Source organism: Passer domesticus, chromosome 22 (assembly GCF_036417665.1).
Source record: "Passer domesticus isolate bPasDom1 chromosome 22, bPasDom1.hap1, whole genome shotgun sequence".
Lineage (NCBI taxonomy): Eukaryota > Metazoa > Chordata > Aves > Passeriformes > Passeridae > Passer > Passer domesticus.
This window is the reverse complement of record NC_087495.1, coordinates 4,495,352-4,520,921: the sequence shown is the minus strand read 5'-3', so window position 1 is coordinate 4,520,921 and position 25,570 is coordinate 4,495,352. Positions and strand designations below refer to the sequence as shown.

The window sequence follows — 25,570 nt, the reverse complement described above, 5'->3', positions numbered from 1 at the left end:
CACACCTTTTACAAAACCCTGAAATGGGCTGGATAGATCAGCGAGGGAGTATTGATATGGGCTGAGGCTTTTGCTGCTTCACTGTATGATGAGACCATCAGCCTGTTCCCCCCAGAACTTTTGTGGTCAGCACCTCTGGCCTCAGTGGCATCCTCCAGGAGGGTTGGGTCCAGTGGACTTGTTGCCATCAGCCAGCTGCAGGAGCCCTTCTGCCTGCACCAGCTGTGGGAGGATGGCTCCTGGCATGTGCTGGGGCTCTGGGACTTTCTGGAGTGGGCTGCCTTGTTTAGGCGAAGTTGAGCTGGCAGTGATGCCACCCACCTGCCAGTGCCACCACTGCTGTCCTGCCCTGCGTGGCCCCAGAACAACGGGAGCTGCAGCCCTGGCAGCTCCCAGGGGGCCAGCTGCTTTAATCTGCAGGCTTTAGCTCTCATTAGGGGCTTTCTCCATGATCAGAGTTTTTGCTAATTAACTTCTCTTCAAGCAGAGAATGCGATAAACTTCTTCCCGGGTCTAAAGGCCCTGTTTGATCCCAGCTCATCCACCCTCAGCTGAAAACCTCCTGAGGTCCAGATCCGCTTTTCCTTCCAGTGCTGGGGCTGAGCACCCACGAGAGCTCCCAGTGGGAGCTCCGTGCCCCTGCCGAGCCTCGGGACAGCGTTTTGGGAGCGAGCAGCCGGCGCTGTCTCAAAGCAGGGTCCGTGCCAGTTTTGCTGGTGCGGCGCCTGTGCGAAGCCGTGCAGCTTCCCAGCCCTGCTCCACTCTGTTATATAAGCTGTAGCGGCTGGAAGTGTTTGTTCTCTGCTGGGAAAAACATATGGCTACAAATGAGGATGAGGTAACTCGCCTGTACGGTTTATTTGCCTCAGTGAGCATTGCCAGTCCCCGTCCGGTGAGGCGCCTTGACGGGAGCCCGCGGTGGGCACGGTGCTGCTCTCGCTGCCTCTGGTCCCTCAGCTGTCCCCAGCACATGCCTGGGGGGGTCAGGGTGGAACCACCTGTGTGTGGCACCCACAGGAGCTGGCAGAGCTGTCCCAGGGCTCTGGAGCCACGCAGATCCCCCGCACTGGATTCCAGCAGGGCAGGTGGCTGCTGATGGGCTGCTGCCCCCATATCCCTCCTGTGCCGTGTTTTGTATCCCTCTGTGCTTTGCCTCTGGGTCCCTGGTGATTGTGTGGGACCGTGGGATCCTTGGGGTGCATGCAGGGTGGTAAAAAGGCCCACTTCACTTCAGCAGAGGCAGCAGTGCTCACTGAGATGAGCAATGGGAGCAGCTCTGCTCTGTCAGATCATCCTCTCGCCCCCCTTCCTCCTCGCTGAGGAGCGAGAGAAAAAAGCCAGAAACAATGCCTCCGTGAGTCGCTGACAGCAAAAACAAGCTTAAAAAATTCCCCTGGAATAGGAATCACTCGTCTCAGAGGCAGGAGAGGCAGCAGAGGAGTGATGGCAGGTAATGCTTGGGATGAGAGCTGAGCCGAGCGTGCGCTGTCCCAGTGGGTGCAGCTGTGGGGGTTCAGGTGACCTGTGGCTCAGGTGTTCCTGTCCCCATGCCACCCTTGCCATGCAGCACAGTACTGCTGGCATCAGCTGGGCATGCAAGATGTTCACCCAGGCGTAGTTTATGCTTGTGCTTTTCAAAAATGTGCTTCCTTCTTCAGGGCTGTCATAATCGTTTTACTCTGGAGCAGGGAAAGAGAGGAATAATTAAAATTCCAGCATGCTGCAAGTGGGAAGGGCTGTGAGGAGCTTTCACCGGGCACTCTCCACGTGGGCTGGGCTCCTCCAGCAAGGCAGAGCATCCCCGGGTCCCGCAGCCTCAGCCAAAGCAGAGAAGAGTGGAATGAATCAGAGCTGTCAGGGCAAGGCAGGAATTGCACTCGCTGGTTTGTCTGAGCCTCCTTTCAGGAGCTTTAGGATAAAGCCGTCTTTAATTAAACCTTTAAGTGCTTTATAAGGCAGAAAACTCCATGTGCTGTCTGCTGCTCTTAGTGGTGTTTGATGACCGGTCGCGGCGCATTTGGCACCGCAGTCTGTGAGCTTGTGGCAGAGCTGGTGCTCAGGGACACCCCTTCCCCAGGGCTGGGGTTCTCCTGGGGCCATGTGGGTGTTGGCAGCTGGATCTGAGCTGGTGATGGCCCCAGGTAACCTCTCCCCACCTCCAGCTGGCAGTGTGTCAGGAATAAATAATAACAGAGGCGTTGCTTCCCGCTGGTGATGACCCTGCCTCCAGAAAGAGGGTCCAGTAGGGGGTGGCTGGAGGCGAGGAGATAGTAGATGCAAAAAGCTTCAAAGGAATTAATTAAAGATAAAATGTGTTTAAAAGAAAACCCTGGGCAGTGAGGATGGAGCTGCCTCTTTGATCCACGGTGCCAAGGCGTGGGGTGGTGCCACAGCTCGGGGACGGAGAGGAGGTGAAGGAGCTGGGGTGTCTCCTGGGCTGGCACCACGGTTACCCTTCCTGGGAGCTGCCCGAAGGATCCCTTGGAGGGCCGTGCATCAGCTGCAGTTCTCCTGAAGGGTGGAGGATGACTGTGGAAGCCAGAGTAGCTGTCAGCTGAGCTCTCCCTACGAGGGATTCGGGACACTCCCCGGGATGCGCGGATGGCGAACGTGCCTGTGCACATCCTCCCACGTGCCTCTCGGTGAGCCAGAAACTCTGCTCTGCTGCTCTCCAAGTATTTATTGCTCGTTGATATTTGCTGTAACACCTGAGAAGATAAGTCCCAGTGTATTTAGCATAAACCTCCAGGATTTTCCTTCTTGGCAAAAACATTTTGCAGCAGCAGCAGCGGGAAGATATTTTATTTCTTTCATCAGTCCAGCTCAAAATACCAGGAAGTTGCCAGGAACCATGGTGGGTTTTTTTGCTGAAAAGCTGCATTTTCACCTCAGGATGACTAGCACTCCCTGGGCTGGGTTTCAGAGAGATCACTGATTTACCAGGTGAAAAACCAAGCAGCTTTGCTGACCTCAGCTTTGCCAGCAAGAAGGTGTTGGGAAGAGCAGAGCCGAGGTGGTTGGATTGGGCAGCAGAAGAACTGCCCGTGTACTGTAACAAGGCTTTTCAAGATTTTTGCAGTGTCTCTTCCCCTGTATCAGACCCTTGTGGCTTTTGTAAATTATTTTCCTTACAAGCTATTAACCAGCAGTAGGTTCATGTTACGGCCAAATCTGGCTGATCCCCCCTGGGAAAGGCCGGCGGTGGCAGCAGGGAGGCCACACCACGCTCCTGATTGAATTGTTCTGTCCGCAAGCAGCTTTGCCAGGGGATGAGGTTTTTGGGGCTCAGATGTGATTTCTGATGGCTGGGGAAGCTGTAAAGCCTCTTGAGTCCAGCAGCTTTGCCCCAGTATCTCCACAATGCTCAGGAGGAGGCATTGGCATCCTGGTGCTCAGGGCTTGTGAGAACAGAGGAAAGGGACTCATGGCAGGACTGAGGAGGGGGAGATCCACACAGCATAAGTGTGGGAGGAGAGTGGGGATAGCTGTTATCTGGCCTGTAAGAGTAACTCCAGTCTTCTCCCTTTCAAATGAAATAGAGTTGTTTTCTCCTTTTTCTAATTTTATGCAGCTTCAAGGCCTTGACGAGGGTCTTCAAAGAGTTGCAGCTCATAGCTGTTTTTATTGGGAAAATGAAAAATACAGGCTCCCTAACCAGAGCTGTTGAAATAAAGGCCTTGGGGGATAGAGGTTCTCTTTGTTTTTAATTAAGAGCTTATATCTCCTGTTCGCTGCCACGGCGCGCTCCTGCAGTAGCAAGACATTAGTCTCGAATGGATTTTCTCATGGAATTAATTCCATTGATGCAGAGCTGTCCGGGAGCCGTTTCAAAAGGTGGCCAGAAAGGCCAAACCTCAGCACTTTCATCTCAGCAGCAAATATATGGTCTTTAAAATAACAGATAGGGGAAAAAAAAGCCCTGGCATTGGCTTGCTCCGAAAAGATTGGGGTTTTGCCCAGGATGTGGGGAATCGGGAGCTGGGTTGTGCTGCCTGCTGGGATTCCGTGGCCCCTCTCCCCCCACCGGGGGGATTTAGAGGCCCCAGCGAGAGCAGAGTGCACACGGATGGCACGAGAGTGGAAAAACCCAGAGATATTTCAGCATTTCCGCGGGTTCAGAGAGCGCCTTTGAAGAGCTTTCCCTCCTGGCAGGCGGCATGCGGAATTCTGCTGCACTAGCAGAAGCGCAGAGGCTTGGACACACTTTCGGCTCCATTAAATACTTCTCCTGTAATTACCCTCCAGTTAAATGGTCACTGCGTCAAATTGCCTGGTAAAAGCCTTGGCAGGGGGAGCCCTCGCAGGGCTGAGGCGTTGGCAGGTGAGAGGGGGTCCCTCCCCGCGCTCCCGCCGCTGCCCTCCCTGCAGCTCCCTGCTTCCACGGTTAATAACGTGTAATTACACGGCCACCGGGTTCTGTGACCCGCTGGGATCGGAGCTTTTGCCGGGGAGATGAGCAAACAAAACCCAGGCGCTGTAATCCCTGCTCCTGGGGTCTCTCTCTGGGGGCACAGGCTCTCATGGGGAGTTATGGCTGTGCCAGGCAGCTTCCTACACTGGAGGAGGAGGATTTTGCTCTCTGAGCTATTGATTTTATCTTCCAAGTCCCCTTCCTCCATCCAGTTGGGCTTTGAGGGCTTTGTATAAAATACTGCTTTGCCCTTGGCATCATCTCTGTCCATCTCACCTCAACCACCAGGGTGCTTTATGTCCCTTACAAGGCATTCCCCTCTCAAAGGGTGCCCCACACATTAACCCCACCTCTCACAGACTGGATATTTGCTTGATCTTGCTTCCTATGGCCCTACTTTCTTTGAGGGCCTAATAGAAAGTATTTGATACATTTGTAAATTGAGAATAAAGACCTGGTAGTGCTTATTGCAGCAGGTATTGCTATAGGGCTTCCCAGGGAACCATCACAGGCCACTTGTTGGGTCCCTTCCCTCTGTCCATTACCAGCATTGAAACAAAGATTTCCTGTCCCCTTGAAATCCCCCTGGCTTCTGCAGAATTTGTACATGATGCAAAGGAACTTTGCTGTGCCGGTACATATGGCAACTTATGTGTGTGATAGAGTCTAAAATTATCCAGCCTTTCTTAAAATCCATGTGTCCTGCTCCAAGGAGCTGCCATCCTTCCCAGTGCTCAGCCACCTGCAATCTGTTCTGTGCCTTTCCCATTACGTAAATGCAAGGATTAATTGCATCGTTAGGTTCTCCTGTGGCCCTGCCACCACTGCCTCAGCTCCCAGTGTTGCAGAAGGTCTCGTCCCCGACTCCGCTTCTGTTTTCAAAGGAATCGGGCACTGGGCTGGTTTGATTTTATTTTTAGAGTCTTTCCTTTTATCTTTTCCAGCAGCGTCCCACTGGGAGCTGCTCCAAGGCTGCCGTGCAGGATGCGGCCGGGCTGGCTGCTGCCAGGGTGGGCGTCACTCCTGACCTGCCACACGTGGGCACAAGCTGCCACCACCCTCCTCAGCCCCGTGGGGACATGCTCCTATTGTCACCACCCTCTGGGAACTCATAGTGCGGGGCCAGAAGCCTTTCTCCAGGCCTCACCTTCAGGAGATGGGGTGCCACTGGGAGGTGGGGAGCCTCCCATGTGGCATTTTCCCTGTGAATTCCCCTGGGAGATGAAACCCAGAGGTGGAGCAGCCAAGGAGTGAGCTGGAATTGGCTGCTGCCCACCCTGCCAGCCCGGGGCCCACCAGTGAATCCTTCCCCAGGAGCAGTGGCTGCCCCAGTGCTGCCCCCAGGCACCCCCAGCTGCAGCTGAGCCGTGGTCCTGGCACTGATGCCGTCCTTGCCACAGACACATACAGATATATATATAAAACTGCTTATTTTCCTGTCATTCTGAGACTTATTTATTTATTAAAACTACCATCCATCAGGAGCTGCAACATCTGTTTGTGAAAAATAGCACATCCTTGGGCTGCAGCCAGGAAAAATCATTTCATTATGAAATTGCAACTGTAAGGCAGCACAAAATCACAAACATAGTGTACAGCGAGCTGCTTTTGTTTCCAAACTGCTCATTAGGAATGATCCACGAGCCAAAATGATACCCCGTGGAAGGTGAAGAGGGGGAAATGAGCCCACCCGACCTGCAAAGCGAGCAGCCATCAGTGCTGTAATTATTCTCCCTGGTGAATCCCGCACCCGGTGCAAGGCTGTGCTCGTCTCCCTTTCCGTCCCAGAGGGGAGACGTCTTCACTTCTCTTCCGTTCTTCGTGCCTAATTCGGGCTGACAAGGAACATACTTGAGAGGATAGGAAATGAGGAGCCTGGCTTACAGATTATTTTGTGTAAGGCAGGAGAGAGGATTGCGGCACCGCTGCCGGGGGCTGTGTGTGGCCTGGCACTGGGAAGGGCTGGGAGGGGGTGGTGGGGGGCTGTGTGGGGAGGGGGACTCTGCCAGGGTCCCCTCAGTTCTCAGTTTCTCTTTTCTTCTGTCTGCAGGTCTGGCTGTTCATCAGATAATCACTATTACAGTGTCCCTCATCATGGTCATAGCTGCGCTGATAACAACTCTTGTCTTAAAAAATTGGTAAGGTCCCTCCTGCTCTGCTTGGCTTGGGGGGTGGCATGGGATGGGGACAGGGTGGGGATGGAGGTGCCCATCCCGCTGCAGGTGCCAAAGCCTGTGGCATCTGCCAGGATCATTTTGAAAAGGCATTGCAGGAGAAAATGTGGGGTTTACAGCAAAACCTCCAAAGGAGGTTGGTGCATTGGGGTTCAGCTGTACCCCTGCAGCTTCCCCACCTCACACCACCTGGCCCGTGGCTTTGGGGACCAGCATGTGCCCAGTCTGGGTGAAGAAGCCTCAAGGGACACATGCCTCAGCACAATGCTTCCCAGAAAGGTCAGAGCCATGTGTTGGGCCACAGCAGGTGTTCCCTGGATCTGTCCAGTGCCAGCAGCTCCTCCACCACCTTCCCTAAGGAGGTTTGATACTGCTCCTAAAATCCCCAGCCTGGCTTGACAAGAAGCAGCTGCACCTCCTGCCCTTCCCTGTGACCCCAGGGACACAAGGGCACCTTCGAAGCCCCTCAGGTGCCATGGTTTGAAGCATGCCCCAACCCCCAGGACGCTGCTGTGCTCCTCCAGCTTCATTTGCTCCGGTTTGTTCTCTCAGTGTGGCTGGGCGTATGGCAAAATAGGTTAGCTTTCGCTCCAGGCACTCCTCACTTTACCTATTTTCCCAGGGAAACTGGCCTACTTTGAGGTCAGCGTTGCTGGCGTAGCGGCACGGCTGCAGCAGGGGCTGGGGGAGCGTGGCTGGTGGCTCTCCCCTCCGGCCTGGCCGAGCTCTGCGTGGGTGCTGCAGCAAATCCATTTCTGCAGCCAGGTGGCAATTACAACACCGGGTTGATGAGGAGCCTGCTGGCTAGCTGGGATGAGAGGAGAAGCCCTTTGCAGGGCCATGGAGGCATCTTCATCTTGGCAAAGCTGTGATGCTGAGCAGCAGCTGACTGAAAGCACCGAGGTGCTGTCCCCCCAGCTGAACTTGCTTTGGGGAGCAGCCAGTGGCGCTCTCTCCTGTATCTCGAGTGGGATTTAATTCACTGAACTTCCCTGGTTGCTGCAGTGTTTCAGTGAAGGAGCAGGGAGAATAGTTTATAAAACACTTGTGGGATTTGTCTCCAGTCGTAGCAGTGAGCGGTACGAGTCATTGATCCGGCTGACCACAGCTTGGCAGAACAGCTCAGGAACTGCTGCTGAAGCCAAAAAGGGGGAAAATAAATCCAGTGATCAGTGTAGAATAGAAATGCTTTACAGTAAGTGAAATTGAGAAATCACCAGAGAAAATTCTCAGCAGGAGAGTGCGGGCAGCACCCAGGTGTGTCCAAGGCGAAGAAACTGTACCTGGGAGTTTGCTCAGCTCTACCCAAACTGCCTCTGTTCATTGGGTGACCCCAGGTGCTCCATGGCAGGGCTGACCCACATCACACACGCTGGCCCTGTCCCCAGCAGGGACACAGTCGCTGTCCCCGTCCTTTGGCTGGCATTTGTCCCCCTCGAGCAGAATGGGTGAGCGATGGCTGCGTGCCAAGCCAGCGTCCTCCTTGTCACTGCTCCTCCTGCACACGTGCTGTGGGGAGACAGCAGTTGGTTCAGGGCTGTCTCTTTCAGTTGCATCAAGCAGAGCAGAGGCAGCAGCCAGATGCTGTCACCCTGGCCAGCGCTGCTCCCAGCAGAGCCCCACGCTCCTGTCCCCAGGGGTGCCCCTCCACAAGCAGAGCTGGCATCCCCAGCTCCCGCCGCCCTCGGAGCTGCCACCTCCCAAAACTCCAGCATTCTGCAAGGCGCTGTCAATCCCATCTGGAAAAAGTGGCATCTTAATTAAATCAGTGTCTAGACCCTGAAATAGGACCAGGCTGATTGAGGGCGGCTCCTGCGAGCTGGGGTTCTCCTCGTCTCTGACGTACTGAGGCACAAGTGTTGTGCAGCCACGAGATCCTTATGAAGCCTCCAGAGCTGGAGGAGCCCCCGGAGAGCAGGGCTGCCCTGCCAGCCATCCCTCTGCTGTGTCACACCAGGTCCTGAGCTCATTTATCCTGAGAAGCTCCAACCTGTTGGTGTCTCCCAAATGGAAAGGGTTTCGCTTCATTGTTCTCACCTACATATTTTCACTTAAGAAAAAGCTTTTGCTTTCAGCAGGTACAAAAGTGTGACTCATTAAGTCATTCCTCTGATGGGAAAAAGCTTGTGTCTAAAATGTAAATTTGGTACTTGTAAAAAAGCACCGAGCCAAATGACTGCTTGTGGCTGATCTTTCCAATTCTGAATTGGAATTTCTGAATTCTGATCTAGTATGGAACAATCTGTAATGACTGGTCAGTCAGGTCAGTTCCCTTGCCAAGTTTCAGGGATACAGTGCTTCCCGTCCCTTCTGCTTTGGCTTTTCAGGCCATAAAAGACTTATAAAAATGATGGAGGGCAACTTTTTACACAGACAAACAGTGGGATGGCACAAGAGGAATGGTTTACAACTAAAGGGAAGACTTAGATTAGATCTTAGGGGAAATTTCCCTGTGAGTGTGGTGAGGCTCTAACACAGGCTGCCCAGAGAAGCTGTGGCTGCCCCATCCCTGGAAGAGTCCAAGGCCAGGTTGAACAGGGCTCGGAACAACCCGATCTAGTGGAAGGCATCTCTGCCCATGGCAGGGGGATGGAACTGGGGGGGTTTTACGTCCCTTCCAACCCAGACCATGCCATGATTTTCTGATTCTCTCTCCCCCTGGCCCAGCTGTGCGCAGAGCGGGCGCCCCCGGCGCAACAGCCACCAACGCAAGCTGGACCAGCAGGAGGAGAGCTGCCAGAACCTGACTGACTTCGCCCCCGCCCGCGTGCCCAGCGCCCTCGACATCTTCACCGCCTACAACGAGACGCTGCAGTGCTCCCACGAGTGCGTGCGGACCCCCGTGCCCGTCTACGCCGAGGACACGTTGCACTCGCCCGGGGATTACAAAACCACCTTCAATGGAAACAGGTGAGGTGGGCGCCGCGGCTCCCCAGTGGGTGGGGAGCACCACCCCGCCGTGGTGATGGGGCCCTGGTGCTCAGGGGTGATGTTCTGGAAGCGTTTGGCAGAGCCTCCTTCCTCTTGGGTGCTCACACACTCCTAGTTCAGTGTGGGATTGGCCCCCAGTTCTGGCTGGGTGGGTGCCTCAGCAGCCCCTGGCCCTGCAGGGCTGGGCGAGCTCAGCACCGCACGGTGTTCAGCTCCCAGCCGCTGCTGCTCCTGCCAGCACACAAAATGCCACTGGATCCATCTTTCCAGCGCCCGTGCTGTCTCCTCGGTGGCATCGGCAAAGCTGCCGGGCTGCAAACAAGCAGGTGATTAATGGAGGAGCAGGCAGCGAGAGCCAAATGAAGCGTTTGGCTGCTGCAAAACAACGGCACAGCGCTAACAAGGAGCGTCACTGGCAGCCAAGGGATGTGGCCGTGCTCTGCCAGCCCCTTGCCTGGGGGGGATCAGGAGCAGTGGGGCTGGGAGCGATGTTTCCCACACCACAGGCTGTCCCCAGAGTGCTTTCACGGAGTGCTGGTGTGGTTTCACCACATGGTAAATGCGTGTCCCCGTCAAAGGTAGAGAGGAAGCCAGGCAGAGAGTTTTGAGGGAGAAAATGAGCAGCTGATGCTCCAGACAGCCTTGAGGAACCACGACATGTGTGGCAGCCACAGCCCAGATCTGCCTGCCCCAAGGACAGGCCTGGAGCCAACGATTTAATGCCTTTCAGTCAGCATTGATGCCTTTTCAATCAGCATCTCTTGCAAGTGTGCAGGGTTCTGCTCATCTGCATTTCCCAGGGTTTTTTCACATCTCAGAAGGTGGAGAACTGGCAGGCATTGTCACACTACGTTGTTGGGTGCCCACAAACCTTGGTTTGATATGAACTCCAGCCAGGTGACAGAGAGTGCCTGTGTTCTGGCCAGCAGACATCATGGCTTTTCCACCATCCAGGGATGCTTTCTGGGACCCTCTATCCCAGAGCACTTCCAGGCAGCCTGGTGAGCCCAGGCCCACTCAAAGCATTTCTCTAGAGAGATGTAAAACAGCTGACTGTGCAGCAGGCCGCTCCGGCTTGCACCGTGTGTGTTACGTACCAGCGCGTACAAGCCCCTCTTTCTGCTCACTGCAGACCCTCTTCTTCTGACCGGCATCTTATTCCCGTGGCCTTTGTGTCTGAGAAATGGTTTGAAATCTCCTGCTGACTGGCCGAAGCCTGTTTGACTTCTGGGGGCAGGGCAGACGCCAGCGGGCTGTTTCCTGGTACGTACCGCGCTCCCTGCGTCCATCCCACACCCCTCCCGTGCCCACCGTACCCTGCCTGGTGCCATCCTCCCTCCTGCACTTCCTTCAGCCTGACTGGACCTGTTTCATGCCGTGGATGGGGCGTTGGGAGCCAAATGGCTTTTCCAGGGAGGTTAATTGCAGACAGGCCAGCACTAACAGGGAGGGACTGGGATGGACAAGGACTCAAAAGCAAAGGGGCCCTGGGGCAGCCTTGAAGTTCAGCCTGATCCCATGGTTCCAGCCCACCTCTGAAACCTCAGCAAGCCACAGTAATTTCCGTGCTGGGAAATGGCCTGATCTGTAATTAACCTCTGGTGGCATGATGGACAGCCCGCCTCGTCAGAGCGCCACGCGTCCATGCACGCTCCACCAGTATCTGAAAGCTCATTTGGTGATGTTGGCTGTCATGAACACTTCCATGCTCACTGCAGGGGTGCTGGGGTCCTCCTCCTCCTCCTCCTCCTCCTCCTCCTCCTCCTCCTCCTCCTCCTCCTCCTCCTTCTCCTCCTCCTCCTCCTCCTCTTCCTCCTCCTCCTCCTCCTTCTCCTGCTGCTCTGCAAGGCCAACCCTTCAAGCACAGTCCCCAGCAGCCGGTCATGCCTGGGGTGTTGCTGTGACTGAAGGAGTACAGTGATATTCTGGTTGCAACAGTACAATCTTTGGGGATTTTCTTCTCTTTTGTTGAGTTGGCCTGAGCCGTTTTCACCTCCTTGTGTCACTTTTGAAGGTGGCACAGGTGACAGCAGTGGCAGGAAAAGTCTGTGTGTGCCAGCTTGCCCTGGGCAGCAGTGCCCGCTTGAGCCACGTGCTCAGGTGAATTAATTGCTCTGTCCTAAGTCCCTGCTGTAATGAATCATATATTCAGTGTAAATGAAATTTCCAGCCTTCCCTGGCTGCAGCTCACTTGGAATAGCCTGTTTAACATTATGCACAGCTATTGAACACAGAAATATAATTAGATTAGAATGGAAGGGAATAAAAAGTTAATGATCTTGGCCATGCTGGGGCTGTGGTGTCTAGACAGGGCAGGTGAGGTGTGTGCCAGCACAATGGGGCAGAGAGAAGGGATTCACCTGGCATGGCCCCACTGTCCTCCCAGAGCCTCTTCTGGCTGCAGATGCTTCACTGATGAAGGTGAAAGGGTCTCACTCCCCATCCACTGCTATGCTCATGTTTTTTCTCTGACTGTTGTTGTGGCCATTGTCTCAGGGGACAGAGGGCAAAGGAGCCCAGGCAGGAGCTTGTGCCAGGAGTGAGGGCAGCAGGACAATGAGCATGGAGGATCTGCAGGGAACACCCACCTCAGCAATAACCCACTGGGCCTTTTCCACCCTCAGTTTTGTAGTTTGGGAAGTCTTTCCATTGGCTTAAAGTGAATTAAAAAGAAATAACACATAAAGCAAGCCAGCTACACTCTATACCATCTACAGCTTTCCATGCCTCAGGTAGAGGGAAGGAAGGAGCAGCTTGAAGCACTGTAGGAATCCCGTGTGGATCCCACTGCTCCTGCCCCAGGTCCTGTGAAACCCTGGGCCAAAGACTGTGCCCTGGTCACCTCCATAGATTTCTTTAAATAGCCTGAAGCCATTCCATTACGCCTTATTAAATCCTTGAAATTCTCATTGATCCGTGTTCATGGAATCCATAAAACGCACATTGACGCGCTCTGGAAAAATCTATCGGGCTCGTACCTGGAGCATTAGCTCTGTAATGGCACTTCAATTGCAGATGCAATTCTGGAAGCTGCTGTTTGGTTTCATTAAGGATAACAAAATGAGACTGATCTCAAACCTGCTCTACCTGTTCTCTGCATGCTTACTCTGCACAGGTGTGTTTCCACCAGGGTGTTTTTAGGACACATTGCATAAGTGCTGGTGGGAAATCCCTCAGGTGAAATGAGCATTCCAAGTCTCATGTGTCACTGTGTAAGGTGCAGATGGCATGGAGATGAGCTCCCTGCTAGGCTGTCCCTGCCACCGTGGTTGCCTTGTGCTGTCACCAGCTGCCAAGTGCCAGAGGAGCAGTGGGATGGAGGGAAGCAGAGGAGTGGAGGCACGGAGGGTGCCTCTCCAGCTCTTGTTTCTAAGGGAGAGGCTGGTGGAAAAGGAGATGCAGCTGCTTGGGCTGCACCGCTTCCGGGGGAATGAGTATTTCCTGGCTGGCATCCACAGCTGCAGCAAGGTCACCTGAAGGGGACAGTTGCTGTTGACCCACTGCACCACAGCAGAGGAGAAGGATGCTCTGGAGCATGTGCAGCTTTCTGGCTGGAGGGGCTACATGCAGCTTTCTCCTCACAGCCCCTTTCTCCTAGTGTTGCACACATTTTAACTGACAGCACTTCACAGCTCTGAGCTGTCTTGTTGGCACATTAGTGTTCCTCATGGTATGGGGCCAGAGCTGGAGGCACAAGGCAGGTGACATGTCCCAGGACAGGGGTGGCAGGACAGAGGTGCTGCAGATGTTTTGTGGAGATGACCACTGGGACCCAAGTTGGAATTTAATATGAACTTCACATCTGACAGTCTGTCACCCTGGTGTGAGGACTGCCCAGCTGGCAACTTGGCCTTGGGTGATGCTGACAGCATCATCAGGCTGGGCTGAGCAGTTGAGGCAGCAGATATAAGATGCTGAGCATCTCCAGCCCAGAAAGCTGCAGGCAGCGCCACGGTTGTGTCAGGAAACCTGGTGAAACTCATCCAGGTACACAGGGAGCAGATGTTTAGGCTGTTTCCTGGGGTCAGATTCCTCCTGCGCCAGCAGGAGCCACGGGGAGGGTTCCTGTGCTGCAGGCGTGGTCCCTGCCAGGGCACCGTCCCTCCCCACAGCAGGTGATGCTGCCCGTGGCAAGCAGCTGGTGGAGCTTTCCAGCAGATTGCCTGTGCTGGCTCCTGGGCCCCACTGGAGCACCAGCTCCTTGGTAGATGTCACACCTCAGCAGCAGTTGCCGGCAGCTGCTCCTGCAGGCAGACAAGTCAGTCTGTCTGCAGCCTGGTGTGGCTGCCTCAGTGCAGCCCTGGGCTGGGTAGATGAGGAGTGGAGCAGTCAGTGGAAGCTCTCAGGAGTTACCTGAAGGGAGAGATGAAAAGGAAAACTTCTCTTGCCTGGTGGCAGTGGTGCTGGAGGAGCACCCAGACAGAGGCAGGAGCACCACAGCACTGCAGACCAGCACAGGACACGTGCCAAAGACTTGAGTGGCTTTGTCCAGGCACCACAGCACAGGATGGCTGGTTTGGCTTGATTTCATCCTGGCTTTGGGGCTTTCTGAAATGAAGTTTGAGATTCCGTATTATTCTTGTCCTTAATCCCACTCTCTTTGACTGAAAAACCCCATGGAATGAGATTATACAAAAATCTGTAAGGTTGATCAAGCGCTGACCTACTTTGCACAAAGAGGCTATTTGGGATACAATACCAATTGTACATCCTGCTGTCCTGCATTAACCAGTGCCCACCAGGCACGCTGGGCACCGCTGGCAGGGAGGGGACATTCTGGGGCCCAGCAGCTGTGCTGGTTTGGTGACACCAGCCTGACCCTGCCCTGGCACAGTGCTGCGTGGTAAAGCCACGCTCGAGCACGGCAGCAGCTGCTGCTGGCCCCGTTCTGCCTAACAACAGCAAATGGTTTGTGTTAACATTAACAGATAATGAGTCATCATAAAAGATCCCAGCTTGTCTTTGGAGGAGTAGCAGCAGTCCCAGCACAGCCCCGGCGCAGGAGATTAAGGACTCTGGAAAATCTGTTTTACTAATTAAGACTTCAGGGTTGTTCTTGGAGATGGTGTACTGGGCATCTTGCATAAAAAATAGCATTTTTTTAGAGAAAGAGCCCTGGAACAAAAAGCACACCACATTCTGGATGCTGATCCCAGCCAGGCAGAGGGCACAGATTAGGGATGTGTGGATTAGGAATGTGTATCCTGAGCCTACAGGATACCTGCAGGGTGTAGGTACCTGCTGGGAGCTGTCTTTGGCACACCCAGCTGTGCTACGGCTCATTAAATGTCACAGACATGTAGAGCAAGTGGCCACACGCCAGCGATGGGGGGTGATTGTCTTCACATTGAGGGTCCAAGATTGCATAGGAAGACATCTTCCAGTAGATGGTAAATAAATAGCTTAAGGACTTTTATAGGATCTCTGGTTCGGTGCTTAACCAATTCCCTATTGATTCTTTAGATTTAACTTTAGAAAATCTTGTTAGTGCTTGTCATCAACTGCTCGTCTGCCAGAGCACTCGCACTGCTCAAGGCCTGAGTGTGAGAAGATGCAGAACGCAGGGATGATTGGGAGTAAATCCCACTCTGGAAAAGGCCTTGAGGAGAGAGAAGTAGTGGTCCCAATCCCCAGCACAGACCAGAAGCTGCAGAGAAGGAGGAGGAGGTCACTGATACCCCGCTCCCCCAGGAATCCACAGCTCCACAGCCAAGGGGGAAGGAGGAGGAAACCTCTAGGCTGTGAGAGATCATCCAAGCAGTGAAGCAAGACATGGTGCAAATTCCCTGTCATGACTTAATCTTTCTTTTTCTTCTCGTCCTCAACAGGATTCCATTGGTGAACCTGTAAAAAATATAAAAAAATAATGGGTTACCTGTACCTACCATTTCTGTTTACCAGTAGGAGACTCAAAGAGCAGCGTTCTATGGGCCAAATATATTTTTATAAAAATGAACACGCCTATAGGTAACTGCGTTGTCAAGGAGCACGTTTTTGGGAGGAGAGAAAGGAAAGTGTGCGAGTAAAGAATCCCGTGGAGGAGGAGGAGGAGGAGGAGGAACCAGCAAGGGATGGAAAGGGAAGGATGAGCGCCTGGAGCCCGGCCATGGACGGTGACTCTGAACCTGTGCCAATAATACCATTATGTGCCATGAACCGATGCAAAGACTTTGCAAAGAGCTGAGACAATAACGCCTGGAAATGTTGTGGAGGACAAGTGGGGCATCTCTTCTGGTGGGGTCATCCATTCCGGTCCATACGCGTACATACATACGGTATATGTAGAGAGAAAATATATATATATATATATACACACACAAACACTTTTTGTACTGTAGCAATTTTTGAAGATCTTAAATACTCATTTTTAAAGAAGATGTCATGGGCTAAAAGTCTCATTTCTTTAACACGCATCATGCAAACTGGGTGATCTGATGTTTTCTACTTTGGCAGCTTGCCTGTCAACCTATATGTGTATATATAGGTAGACATATATACATATATATACGTGTGTGTGTGTATGTATAGACATATATATGTATGTATACATATATATATATAATTTTGGTTCTTTTCGGAAATGCTTTTCCAGCGACGTGACCGTGGTGGGAGACAGCTGGGGCTGTGCTGCCGGCAGGAAGCAGAGGAAAAGCTTCCCAAAACCATCCAGAGCACAGCTCAAGGCAGTGCTGAAGGTATTTCCAGGCTTCTGTACCCCGATACATCATCAAAGTCAATGGGAAGAAGCTGGAAAGCCTGGGCCTGCCCCTTGTCCACACTGCTGTGATTTCTGCCGTGCTAGGCATGACACCTTGAGGCTGGACAGGGCAGATTTTAGGGGTGGAATTCCAAAAGATGGGCCTCTCTTGGCACAGAAGAAAAATTTTAGGAGTGGGGTGTGGGAAGGTTTTTGGAAAATGGCTTCTAAATTGGCCACAGCACCAAAGCTTACCCAGCCCTGTGTGAGAAACCAGAGGAAGGAGCTCGTGTCCTCCTCCCCCAGCCTGGGGCTGTGGGATTGAGAGAGCCTCTTCCTTTGTTCTCCCAGTATTGGCTGGCTCTGCTGCAGCAGGAGAAGACTCAGCCGGCTGTCCACAATCCTAGAGATCTCTTAATAGTGTTTAAAGGGAATTTTTGCCAGGGAAGCACAATTCTGCAGGCTCTGGCTTGGTGTGTTGCTCTAGAAACACGTCCACGCCCGTCCAGCTCCTGCTGGGGTGGGTGGTGTTCGTGGGTGCTGACCCTAAACCCTCTGTCCAAGTCTTTCCAAGGAGCTGGGTGCTGCCATGCACATCAGACACTGGGATGGGTCTCTCTTGGGTCCCTTCAATGTCAAAAGGGTGGAAACGACAGCAGAGATCAGACCAAAGTCCTCCAGTTCTTTTTGTAAACTGCCCTTGGTAAATACTAGTGGTTTTTTAGAATTGTCCAGATCCACGTTTCTACTCCCCCACTGATTACTCAGCTCCTTTTCTTTATGATAATGAACGTGCAGTTTAAAAACAACAAAAAAAAAAAAGTAGAACCCTGTGGTGTTGCGCATAGCCACGCGTGCGGTCTCTTGTTCCCGTGTCCTTTTCTGTCCTTTTCCCATGGAATTGCACAGTCTGGATTATTTGTCCTGAATTTTTGGACGCTGCCTCAGACAGAAGTCTTCCTTGCCAGCCCTGACAATTACCTGCGGACTCGAGCCAACCATTCCCTGGGCAGAGCAGTGTCTCCTGGGTGGCTCATGTCTGGCTCTCCAGAGCACTGGATGCCTCCAGGGAGAAGAGGAGACAGTGTCTTGCTAGAGCAGTGGCCTCCAAAGCTTTAGCTGTCCCTGGGAAACATGGGGAGTTTGTCCTTGGGAAGCATGGGGTCTGAGCAACTGCTCCAGGCTCGTCTCAGTGTCCTGGGGCTTTCCTGTGATGCTGGTGTCAGTGGTGCAGCCCTTGCCCACAGGCTCTCCTCCCTTTGTGACTTCATGGGAATCCATCCACGCCAGCTTTGAGCCGTGTTCCTCGAGCTTCTCCCCTTAATCTTCCTATTTATTTCATTCCCACAGGTATTCCAGTGTAATCGCGGTAGCGGTATGACAAGAAATATATCTCAGCTCCTTCATTGCGGGGCATCTGAAGCAGCTTTCTGTGTTTCTGCATGGATGGAACCTGCTGCCCGCAGGGAAGTTGTCAGGCAGAGCTAGGAGATGCCAGGGCAGCATGGGCAGCACTGGTGCAAGCGGTGGTGATGATGGCAGTGGTGATGGACAGGCACGTGGCTCATTGGAAATTCCCCGTGGAGCTGGGGAAGAGGAAGGGAAAACGTGTGTGTGTCTGTGTGTATGTGTGTGTGAGAGAGAGAGAGAGAGAGAAGGAAGGTGAATCACTGTGACCCTGAGGAAGGGCACAGGTTTCAGAGGGCAGGACTTGCATGAGCTTCTCCCCCAGTCTGCAGCAGGACATGTCCTGGTCTCCCCAGAGCTGAGCAGTGAACCAGGGAACAAAAGTAGATGCACAATCTTCCCTTATTTATAAGGACCAACAGCACTTGCACTTTATCAGAGGAAGCCTCCCCCCATCCATGCTGGGCCACTGCGGTGGAGGGAGAGGAGGAGGAGGAAGGGCTGGGATGGAGCTGCTGATGCAGTGATGTACGAGGCAGGATCCAGGCGTCCCAAGGTCTTGCACAGTGAAGAGAAATTAACTGTGTTGATTTCATTCCCTCCTATTGATGAAAGCCAAAAAAACAAGAAAGAAATGAGAACAGAAAGTCGCATTTCCATGGCATAGTCTATTGAGTAGATCTTCCCACTGTGGAAAAGCAGGGAAGCATGGTGTTCTCAGACACGCTCCTGTGGGAGCTTTGTCATGTTTTGGGCACATCGTCTCACCCCAAGGTCCTGGAAGCTTGAAAAAAGAAAAGTTTTGCTCCTTGCTTTGCTGTAAGCCCTCAGCCCACTGCTGCTTATTTGTTTTCTGTTCATTTTCCAGATTCCTTAGCCCCTGAACAGTCCCTGAGAAACACACCATGGCAGCCAAGAAGCTGCCACATTCCCCAGACACGTCATGGAGTGTCTGTGTGTCACTTGTGGCTCTGTCTTAGGGGAGAAAGTGGTGTGGCACAAGCCACCCATGGCAAGGAGAGGTTGGCTCTCCTTGGGCTCTGCAGCAAGCCCAGGCTTCCCAGGGCCATCCATCCCTCCACATCCCTCACAAACCCTGAGCAGGAGTCACAGGATGTGCTCCCACTGGGCCAGGGGTCGGTGCCACTGCTGCCACCGGCACCTGTGGGCTTTGTCCTGCACCAAACTGAGCAGGTTTGGGGCTCCAGGCCGAGCTAACACATCATGGCACCAACAGGTAGGGCAGGCAGGGTTTGGTCCTCAATCCCCTGACCTCTGGGTCCCCCGAGGGCGGCTTCACCCCCCAGCACCCCGGGCAGAGCCGGTCCTGGGCAGCCGCCTGTCTCTCCAGATCCGATCGTTTACCTTCACTCTGTCTTCCCAGCTGGAGAAAGGGCGGCCGGTGGTGGTGGCAGGAGCCGTGCTCCAGAGAACACCAGTGCTCCATGGGGCACCAGTGCTCCGTGGGGTGACAGGCACCGTGCCTGCCAGGAGGTCACCGTAGCGATGGCAGAGCTGGCGCGGGGACGGATTTCAGGTTACCTCTTCTCCACTGGCAGCTTGTTGCGAAGGAAGGTAGTTCAGCTGAAACGGTAGTTAAATAGTAGATATTCTACACATAATATATATTTTGTAAAAAAAAAAATTAAAAAAATAAAATAGAACAAAAACATATCTATCCTATCTCAGCCCACCCATTTCAGGATGAATGTGGTTGGAATTTTTGTTCAACCGGATATTAAATCTGTACGCGATTTTTTCAAAACCAGCAAGAAATCCCTTGCCATTTCCAAGTCTGTGGGTTTGGTCTCCCTAGCTCATCTAACGCTTCTCACACATTTTTAAGAATTACTCTCAGCATTTGTAGGTACATTTTTAATAGTGTCACGAGTGGAAATAATATTTACTTTGAAAAAAGTATATGTTGCACAAAAATGTACACTAAGGGCACAGATTTCTGACCCAGATTCTTCTATTTTAGGTTCCAAGGGGTTTATTTTTTTGTTTGATAGGACATGTACAGTGAAGTTTACACTTTATTTTTATTTTGCCAAAACCCGTTTTCTAACATGAGACAGTTTTACTTTGTAACCGGTTTTACATCACTGAGTACTTCTTTCTTTTCCTGGGAAAATCCTGCACCAGGAGGCATCCGGTGGAAGCGCCGTCACCTTTTGGCATTGCGGCTGCCCCACCCGCCTGCAGCGCGGGCTGGGGCAGCGCCAAAAGGACCTTTTCTTCCTGAGCGGTTTTTAATTTGTCTCTGTCCGTGGAAGCCGTGTATTTGGAAGCACTGTAAATGCCACCCTGTCCCCTTGCCCTCTGTATATTTAGTACTCTGATGTTGCTATTAAAACTGATATGAGAACCGCGCAGCCGCTGCTGACTGGGTTCCTCCGCGCGCGGCCGCGGTCCCTGGGGAGGGGACGGGGTTGGTTTGGTGTCCAGGGGGATCCATGTCTCAACAAGGAATCCAGAGGCTTCCCTGGGAAATCCTGCTGTTCCCAGCTGTGCACACCTCGGGTAAACAGCAGGGAAATAGCGCTGCCTTCATCCTGGGAAGAGGGTCTTGTGAGTCCCCTTGGAGTCCCCGCCACAGCAGTGCCACCTCCGCACTCTGTGGCACAGGCAGGAGGGTGTCAGGTCCCCAGGCTCGCCCAAATGTCCCCCAGGGCTTTGAGGGGAACCCGTGTGCCTTGGGACAGCTGCTTGGAAGAGGGAATCCATGGAAGAGGATTGTTGGGGAGCTAATTAAACATCACTAATGATGCCTTAAACAAACAGCTCTGCTATGAAATCTCTTCATCCAGCTACATCTTTTACCCAAGGAGGAGTCCTGGCCATGAGCAGCTCTGTGGTAAGTGGTGGCTCTGGTTTGCACTTCGGGTGTGGAGCAGGTGATGATGGGTCACGCTCAGGCCGGCCCTGCTGTGCTGCTCCGGACAGACGGACGGACAGATGTGGGGACAGGGCAGCACAAGGAGGGCTCTTGCCAGGCAGCAGGGACAGCTCCCATAGCCCCCCTTTGCTCCCACAGCATCTCCCTTCCCCAGGGCACTGTGGGACAGCACGGCTGTCATCCTCACAAAGCCATCTGACCTGGAAAGGAGGAAAAGCCTTCACTGGTGCCCATGCTGGCTTTGAAGGGGGATGGCCTGGGAAGACAGAGACCAGCACAGCCACCTGCCACTTGCATTCCCAGGCTGTGGCAGCAGCCTTCCCGCAGTGCCAGCACCCTCCACAACTCCCCGTGCCAGACCAGAGAGGATGCCCAGCCCCAGCCCAGCCAAACCTCCAAAAGCTCCATTCTGCAGGAAAATATATAGAAAAACGGGGAGGGGCAAAGTGAGCTGCTCTTCATTTTAGGGCCAAATTGCCAGCTTAAATCACCGAGACAATGTGTACAAGCGAACAGGATGCGAATGGCCTCAGAGCTGCATATATCAGCCGGAGAACTCTGTTCATTTCCAGATGCAAGTGGGATTTCAGGGCATGAAATACAGTGTTAGGTTCTCATTCCTTTCCCTGCTATTTATCACAGCCAGAAACGTACTCACCAGCCTGAGCTGTTCCAAGTGACGCTGCTGGGAGCGTGGAAGAGAAATAATGTGCTGAGCTGTGGGAGAGGGATTGGGGTGGGACGAGGCAAGCAGCCAAAGGGAAGAACCAGCATCCCTACTCCCTCCAGCACCCATTGCCCCAGCATGGAGCCAGGAGCATCCCCTCCCGCTGCTTGTCCCACTGTGCAGAGAGGGCCAGGGCACGGCCACTACACACCATGCCCTGAGTTAAATGGTGCCACGAGTGGTCCCCAGGGCTGGAGGGGCCGTGACAGGGTCACCGTCCCCTTGTCAGCACTGGAGACTGCCAGATCATGTCCCTTCCAGCACTGCTCGGCGGGGCGAGGCAGGAAAATGAGGCTGGAAACAAAACACCACACACTGGTGCCGCAGCACACAGTTCTGATAAAAAGTAGGACTAAGCATTATCCAAGTTTAATTATTATAATTATACCGGGGCGAAGTAATTGCTGGGGATATTTTAAGCTTCAATCAACACGCTATTTTGAAAACCGAAGCCTTGATTTACCCAGGGCGAGGTGGTAACCATCAACAGGCACCCGTGCTGCTGGCAGCCAGAGGAGCCCACCGGGAGGGTTTGTGAGCTGCTCGGAGCTTCTTGTCTTAAAATAGGGATTTGGGAGGGTGGGGGGGGTGAGACAAGCAGTGGGAAGGTGGAAAGGGGTCCCCCATGTCCCACAAATTGACTAGAAACCTGGATGCAGCAACAGGATGGGCTGCAGGAGCAGCATCAGCTTCAGGAAGAGGAGCCGTGCAGGATAGGCAACCCCAGCTCGGCAGTGGCTCTGAGGAAGATTGGCTGGGGCTGGATGATGTAGTGATGCTGAAATCATTTAAGCTTGTTATGGTGGTTTCTATGGCTCTCTGGCTGGATGTAACAAATTGTCTGCATCATTTTCCAGATGGATCATTCTTAAATCATCCAGGACAGGCTTCAGGGCTCCGCACTGAAGCAGCGGAAGGCACTTTGGTTCAATAAATGCTGGAACGGTTCTGTATCAAGTGCTATTTCCTATTAAAAGTGTAAGTACATCATCCCAGCTGATGGGTCTCACAGCCAAGATCTCCATGCTCTGCACCCCTCTGAGTGCCCTCGGTCCCCAAGGGGATGGGGACAGGAATGGGGGGCCACGTGTGGGTGCTTGTGGTGGCAGGCAGAGTGGCTCAGCGGCAGAGCAGAGGGAACACCGATGGATAAAGTTGTCCAGCAGCTCATCCCCACTCCCTGCTTCCCCCTCCCCAGGCAGGTACCAGCCCCCAGCACGTGTCCAGCTCCTGGTGGATGGCGCAGCCCAAGCAAGCCTGAAGAAAACCTCTTATTAAAATTGGAATTAGCTGACCCCTTATTATTACTAGCTGACCCCTTATTTCGATTAGCTGACCCCTCTCTGTGAGGAGAGCTGCAGCCACAATCCCTCAGTAAGTTCTGCTGCAGAACAGAGGGTTTCTCACTGCTGCCCTCGCTGAAGCAGCCCATGGGTCATGCCATGACGGGGTTCTGGGGTTGAGATGACCCCGAGGTAATAAAAAGTCTTTTTGCTCCCAGCCTGAGATTGGTTCTGCTTTTCAATGTTGTTTATTTTTCCTTATCTATAACATTCTTTCACTGACCAGCTGAGATCTGTCCAGCAGGTCAGGCTGTGGCACACTGCCCATCCTTGGGGTGGCGTTAACATTTTATACTAAAAACTATCTGTACTTTATTTACAATAATTTTCCAATACCTATCACCTATGTTAGACAGTCTGTCTCTACTCTAAACCAATCCAGAAGTGTCACCATTACAGCAGAAGATGGAGGCCAAGAAGAAGAAGGACACACCCAAATTCCTCCATCTTGCCTCTTGAACCCCCATTCTAAACCCCCAAAATTCTACTTTTTCACCCTGTGACACATTAACTATCATCCTACTCAAACTCTTGTGGCTTGTAAATCTTCACACAAAGTTGGTAGTTTTTTCCATGGGCTAAAATCAAAGGCACAGGTGTTTTTGAGTGCCAAAGCCTCTGAGCCCCTTGCCAGGGTCTCAAATCATCCAGGGCAGCCAGAGGAATGTCCTGGGTTCTGACAGTGCCAAGCCCATGGTGCCCCGTGGCACAGTGAGCTGCTGACATGCCCGGCTCTGTCACCACTCTTGGCTGCAGCCACACATGCCCAGTGAATGACAAGAGCTGAGAGAGCAGTTTGTTACTGCCAGGCAATTTGGGCTAATGAGCACTTGGGCTAATGAGAGATGAGTTATGGCAGGAGGGCTTGGAGAGGAAGAGCCCTGAGGGTGCCCCAGTGGAGGAGCCTGCATGGCACATGTTGGCACAGCCTGTGGTGGGCTCAGTCTGTGGTGGGGCTTGTCCATGGGGGGCTCAGTCCAGAGTGGGCTCAGCCCAAAATCTCCCCCAGCCCACCTGGGATGGGCAGGGAGGCGGCTGCTCCTGACTTGTGCTGTGGACTGGCTTCCCACTGGGACTTCTCCTAAGGACTCGGGATGCAGTTCCCAGATTTCAAATGCCAGGCTTATATTGGATCTAATCTTGGGTATTTCTGATGCTGGCAGGGACTGAGCCCCAGGGCTGTGGGACCTGCTTGGCTCAGCCAGCAGTGACATGTCTCTATGTGTTTAATAAACGTAGCAGAATGAAATCCCCGTTGTTCCTGCTCATCTTCCGAGCATGATTTTAACTGAAAACTGACATTTATCTTCGTTCCTTGTCAGGCCAAAACGGGGACAGACTTTCTTGGGGGGTTTATTATCTTTCCTTTGCAAATTTTCAAGCGTGAATAAGTGCTGTGCCTGGTGCAGAAGACAGAGGTGGGAGCTGGTGGTGGGTGTCCTGGGAGCTGGTGGTGGGTGTCCTGGGAGCCAGCTCCTCGCCTCTGGCTCAGTAGGATGAGAGCAGGAGGGGCAGGAGCCCTGGTGGCACCTGGGGGCAAGGTGACATCGCAGTGTGAAGTCCATGTGACACCCAGGTCAGCAGCAGCGGAGCACAGCAGGGCATCATCATGCCAGGGGAAACACATCCAGCCCCGCAGGCGAGCGTGTCCTCCCAGGTGTATTTATTGACCTGCCAGAGGGCTCCGAGGTGGCTGACCGCACTTTCCCCCTGCAGCAATTGATTCCAGCCGGCTTAGCTCAGGGAACAGTTGATTTCTCTGCCTGATATTCACTCTGGCCTTCAATAACACAGTGTTTAGGAATAGATCCCAGGATTCACGGGCAGGAGCGCATCGCTTGATGTGTGTGATGGACAGAACTAACAGGTATGGCCACATGCGGCCTTGAGGGTTTGGTTTCTCACAAAAAGCCACAGTTAAGCAACACCAGCTCAGCCCCTGGCTGCCAGTGAGTGTTTCCAAGCTCTCTGCTAACCCAGAAGACTGCTCTGCTTGTGATGAGGGACACAGCCTTTGGTCACAGCCAGGCTCAGTGTGGGCACTCAGAATGCAGCATCCCAGCCCAGGGCTGGCTGGCCAGGGGTCCTCAGTGCAGGTACAGCAGCCACTCTGCCACCCTCCCCCCAGCACCTTTCCAATTACCAGCCCATCCTTCTCTTCTTAAAAGCCCAGCCACTACTCTGCCCTTGCACTACAGAAAGCAGAGCTTGACATTTGTTTTTCCCTATCTATTTCTCATCCGTGTTTTCCTTCTCGTCACTTCAGCCTCCACGACAATGTCCCAACCAGCAGCTCGGCACAGAGCAGTGGATTGCAGCCAGGACCATTTGTGAAATGGGTCTGTGAAGCCATGGGAAGAGCCATATCCATGTAACAGTCCATAAAGCTGTCCATTGGAGCAGTTAGCCATGCTCAGCCCCTGGGAGACAAAAAGCCCCACAATCACCAATTTGCTTTCAATCAACCCTAAGATCCTCTTGGCCAAAACCACTGTGCATCCATGGATGCTGTTAATGTTTGGACTGGTGTATTTGCCCTGGCATTGTCCCAAGGGTTAAGGAGATAGGAACCCTCAAAACCTGGTTTTGAGGCAGACACTGGCATGCTGAAGCTTTGCTGTGGCTGCATGTCCCACATTGCCTGGGTAGAAGCTGGCTCAGTGTCCCTTGTCCCAGAACCTGGCTCAATGTCCCTTGTCCCAGAACCTGGCTCAATGTCCAGCATTTTTCCAAGTCCGGTAGAGAGCATGGCTGAAAACCAGGTGCCAGGACTAATAGTTTCAATGCCAATAAAACCCTTTCCCTGAGTGTTGGCAGGTGTTAGAATTGTCTGGATTTGAATAATTGCCTCCCAAAGGCACTGAGGTCACCTCTCCTTGAGCAGAGGGGAGGGCAGAGCAGGGCTGTGCACACATCCTAGAGCTGAGGAAAGACTCTGAGGCAGGATGGGCAAAGAAGCAGCCCAAGAAAACTCCCTCCAG

At 53.1% G+C, this 25,570-nt stretch overlaps 1 protein-coding gene and 2 long non-coding RNA genes across 5 annotated transcripts in view; 2 read left to right on the top strand and 1 right to left on the bottom strand.

Annotated features, from left to right (window-relative positions):
• The window catches only part of AJAP1 (adherens junctions associated protein 1), a 38,511-nt gene extending 18,518 nt beyond the window's left edge, over positions 1 to 19,993 (top strand). For both annotated transcript variants that reach the window (XM_064397492.1, XM_064397491.1), the window contains exons 3-6: positions 6,462 to 6,549; positions 9,253 to 9,495; positions 10,649 to 10,779; positions 15,345 to 19,993. In XM_064397492.1, the coding sequence (XP_064253562.1) occupies positions 6,462 to 6,549; positions 9,253 to 9,495; positions 10,649 to 10,721 (404 nt within the window). In that variant the 3' untranslated portion in view covers positions 10,722 to 10,779; positions 15,345 to 19,993. The remainder of the gene's footprint in view (positions 1 to 6,461; positions 6,550 to 9,252; positions 9,496 to 10,648; positions 10,780 to 15,344) is intronic.
• Positions 11,356 to 17,334, bottom strand: LOC135285308 (uncharacterized). 2 transcript variants are annotated; one of them, XR_010350236.1, is made up of 3 exons: positions 17,195 to 17,334; positions 15,158 to 15,360; positions 11,356 to 14,064 (listed from the first exon to the last, which is right to left on the bottom strand). It is a non-coding gene; the product is annotated as an uncharacterized LOC135285308 (long non-coding RNA). The 2 variants fall into 2 exon arrangements; XR_010350237.1 differs by having other exon boundaries at positions 11,356 to 13,869.
• Positions 19,994 to 21,848: 1,855 nt separating the features above from the next.
• LOC135285309 (uncharacterized) lies at positions 21,849 to 22,752 on the top strand. The gene is made up of 2 exons (XR_010350238.1): positions 21,849 to 22,224; positions 22,445 to 22,752. It is a non-coding gene; the product is annotated as an uncharacterized LOC135285309 (long non-coding RNA).
• Positions 22,753 to 25,570: the final 2,818 nt, after the last annotated feature.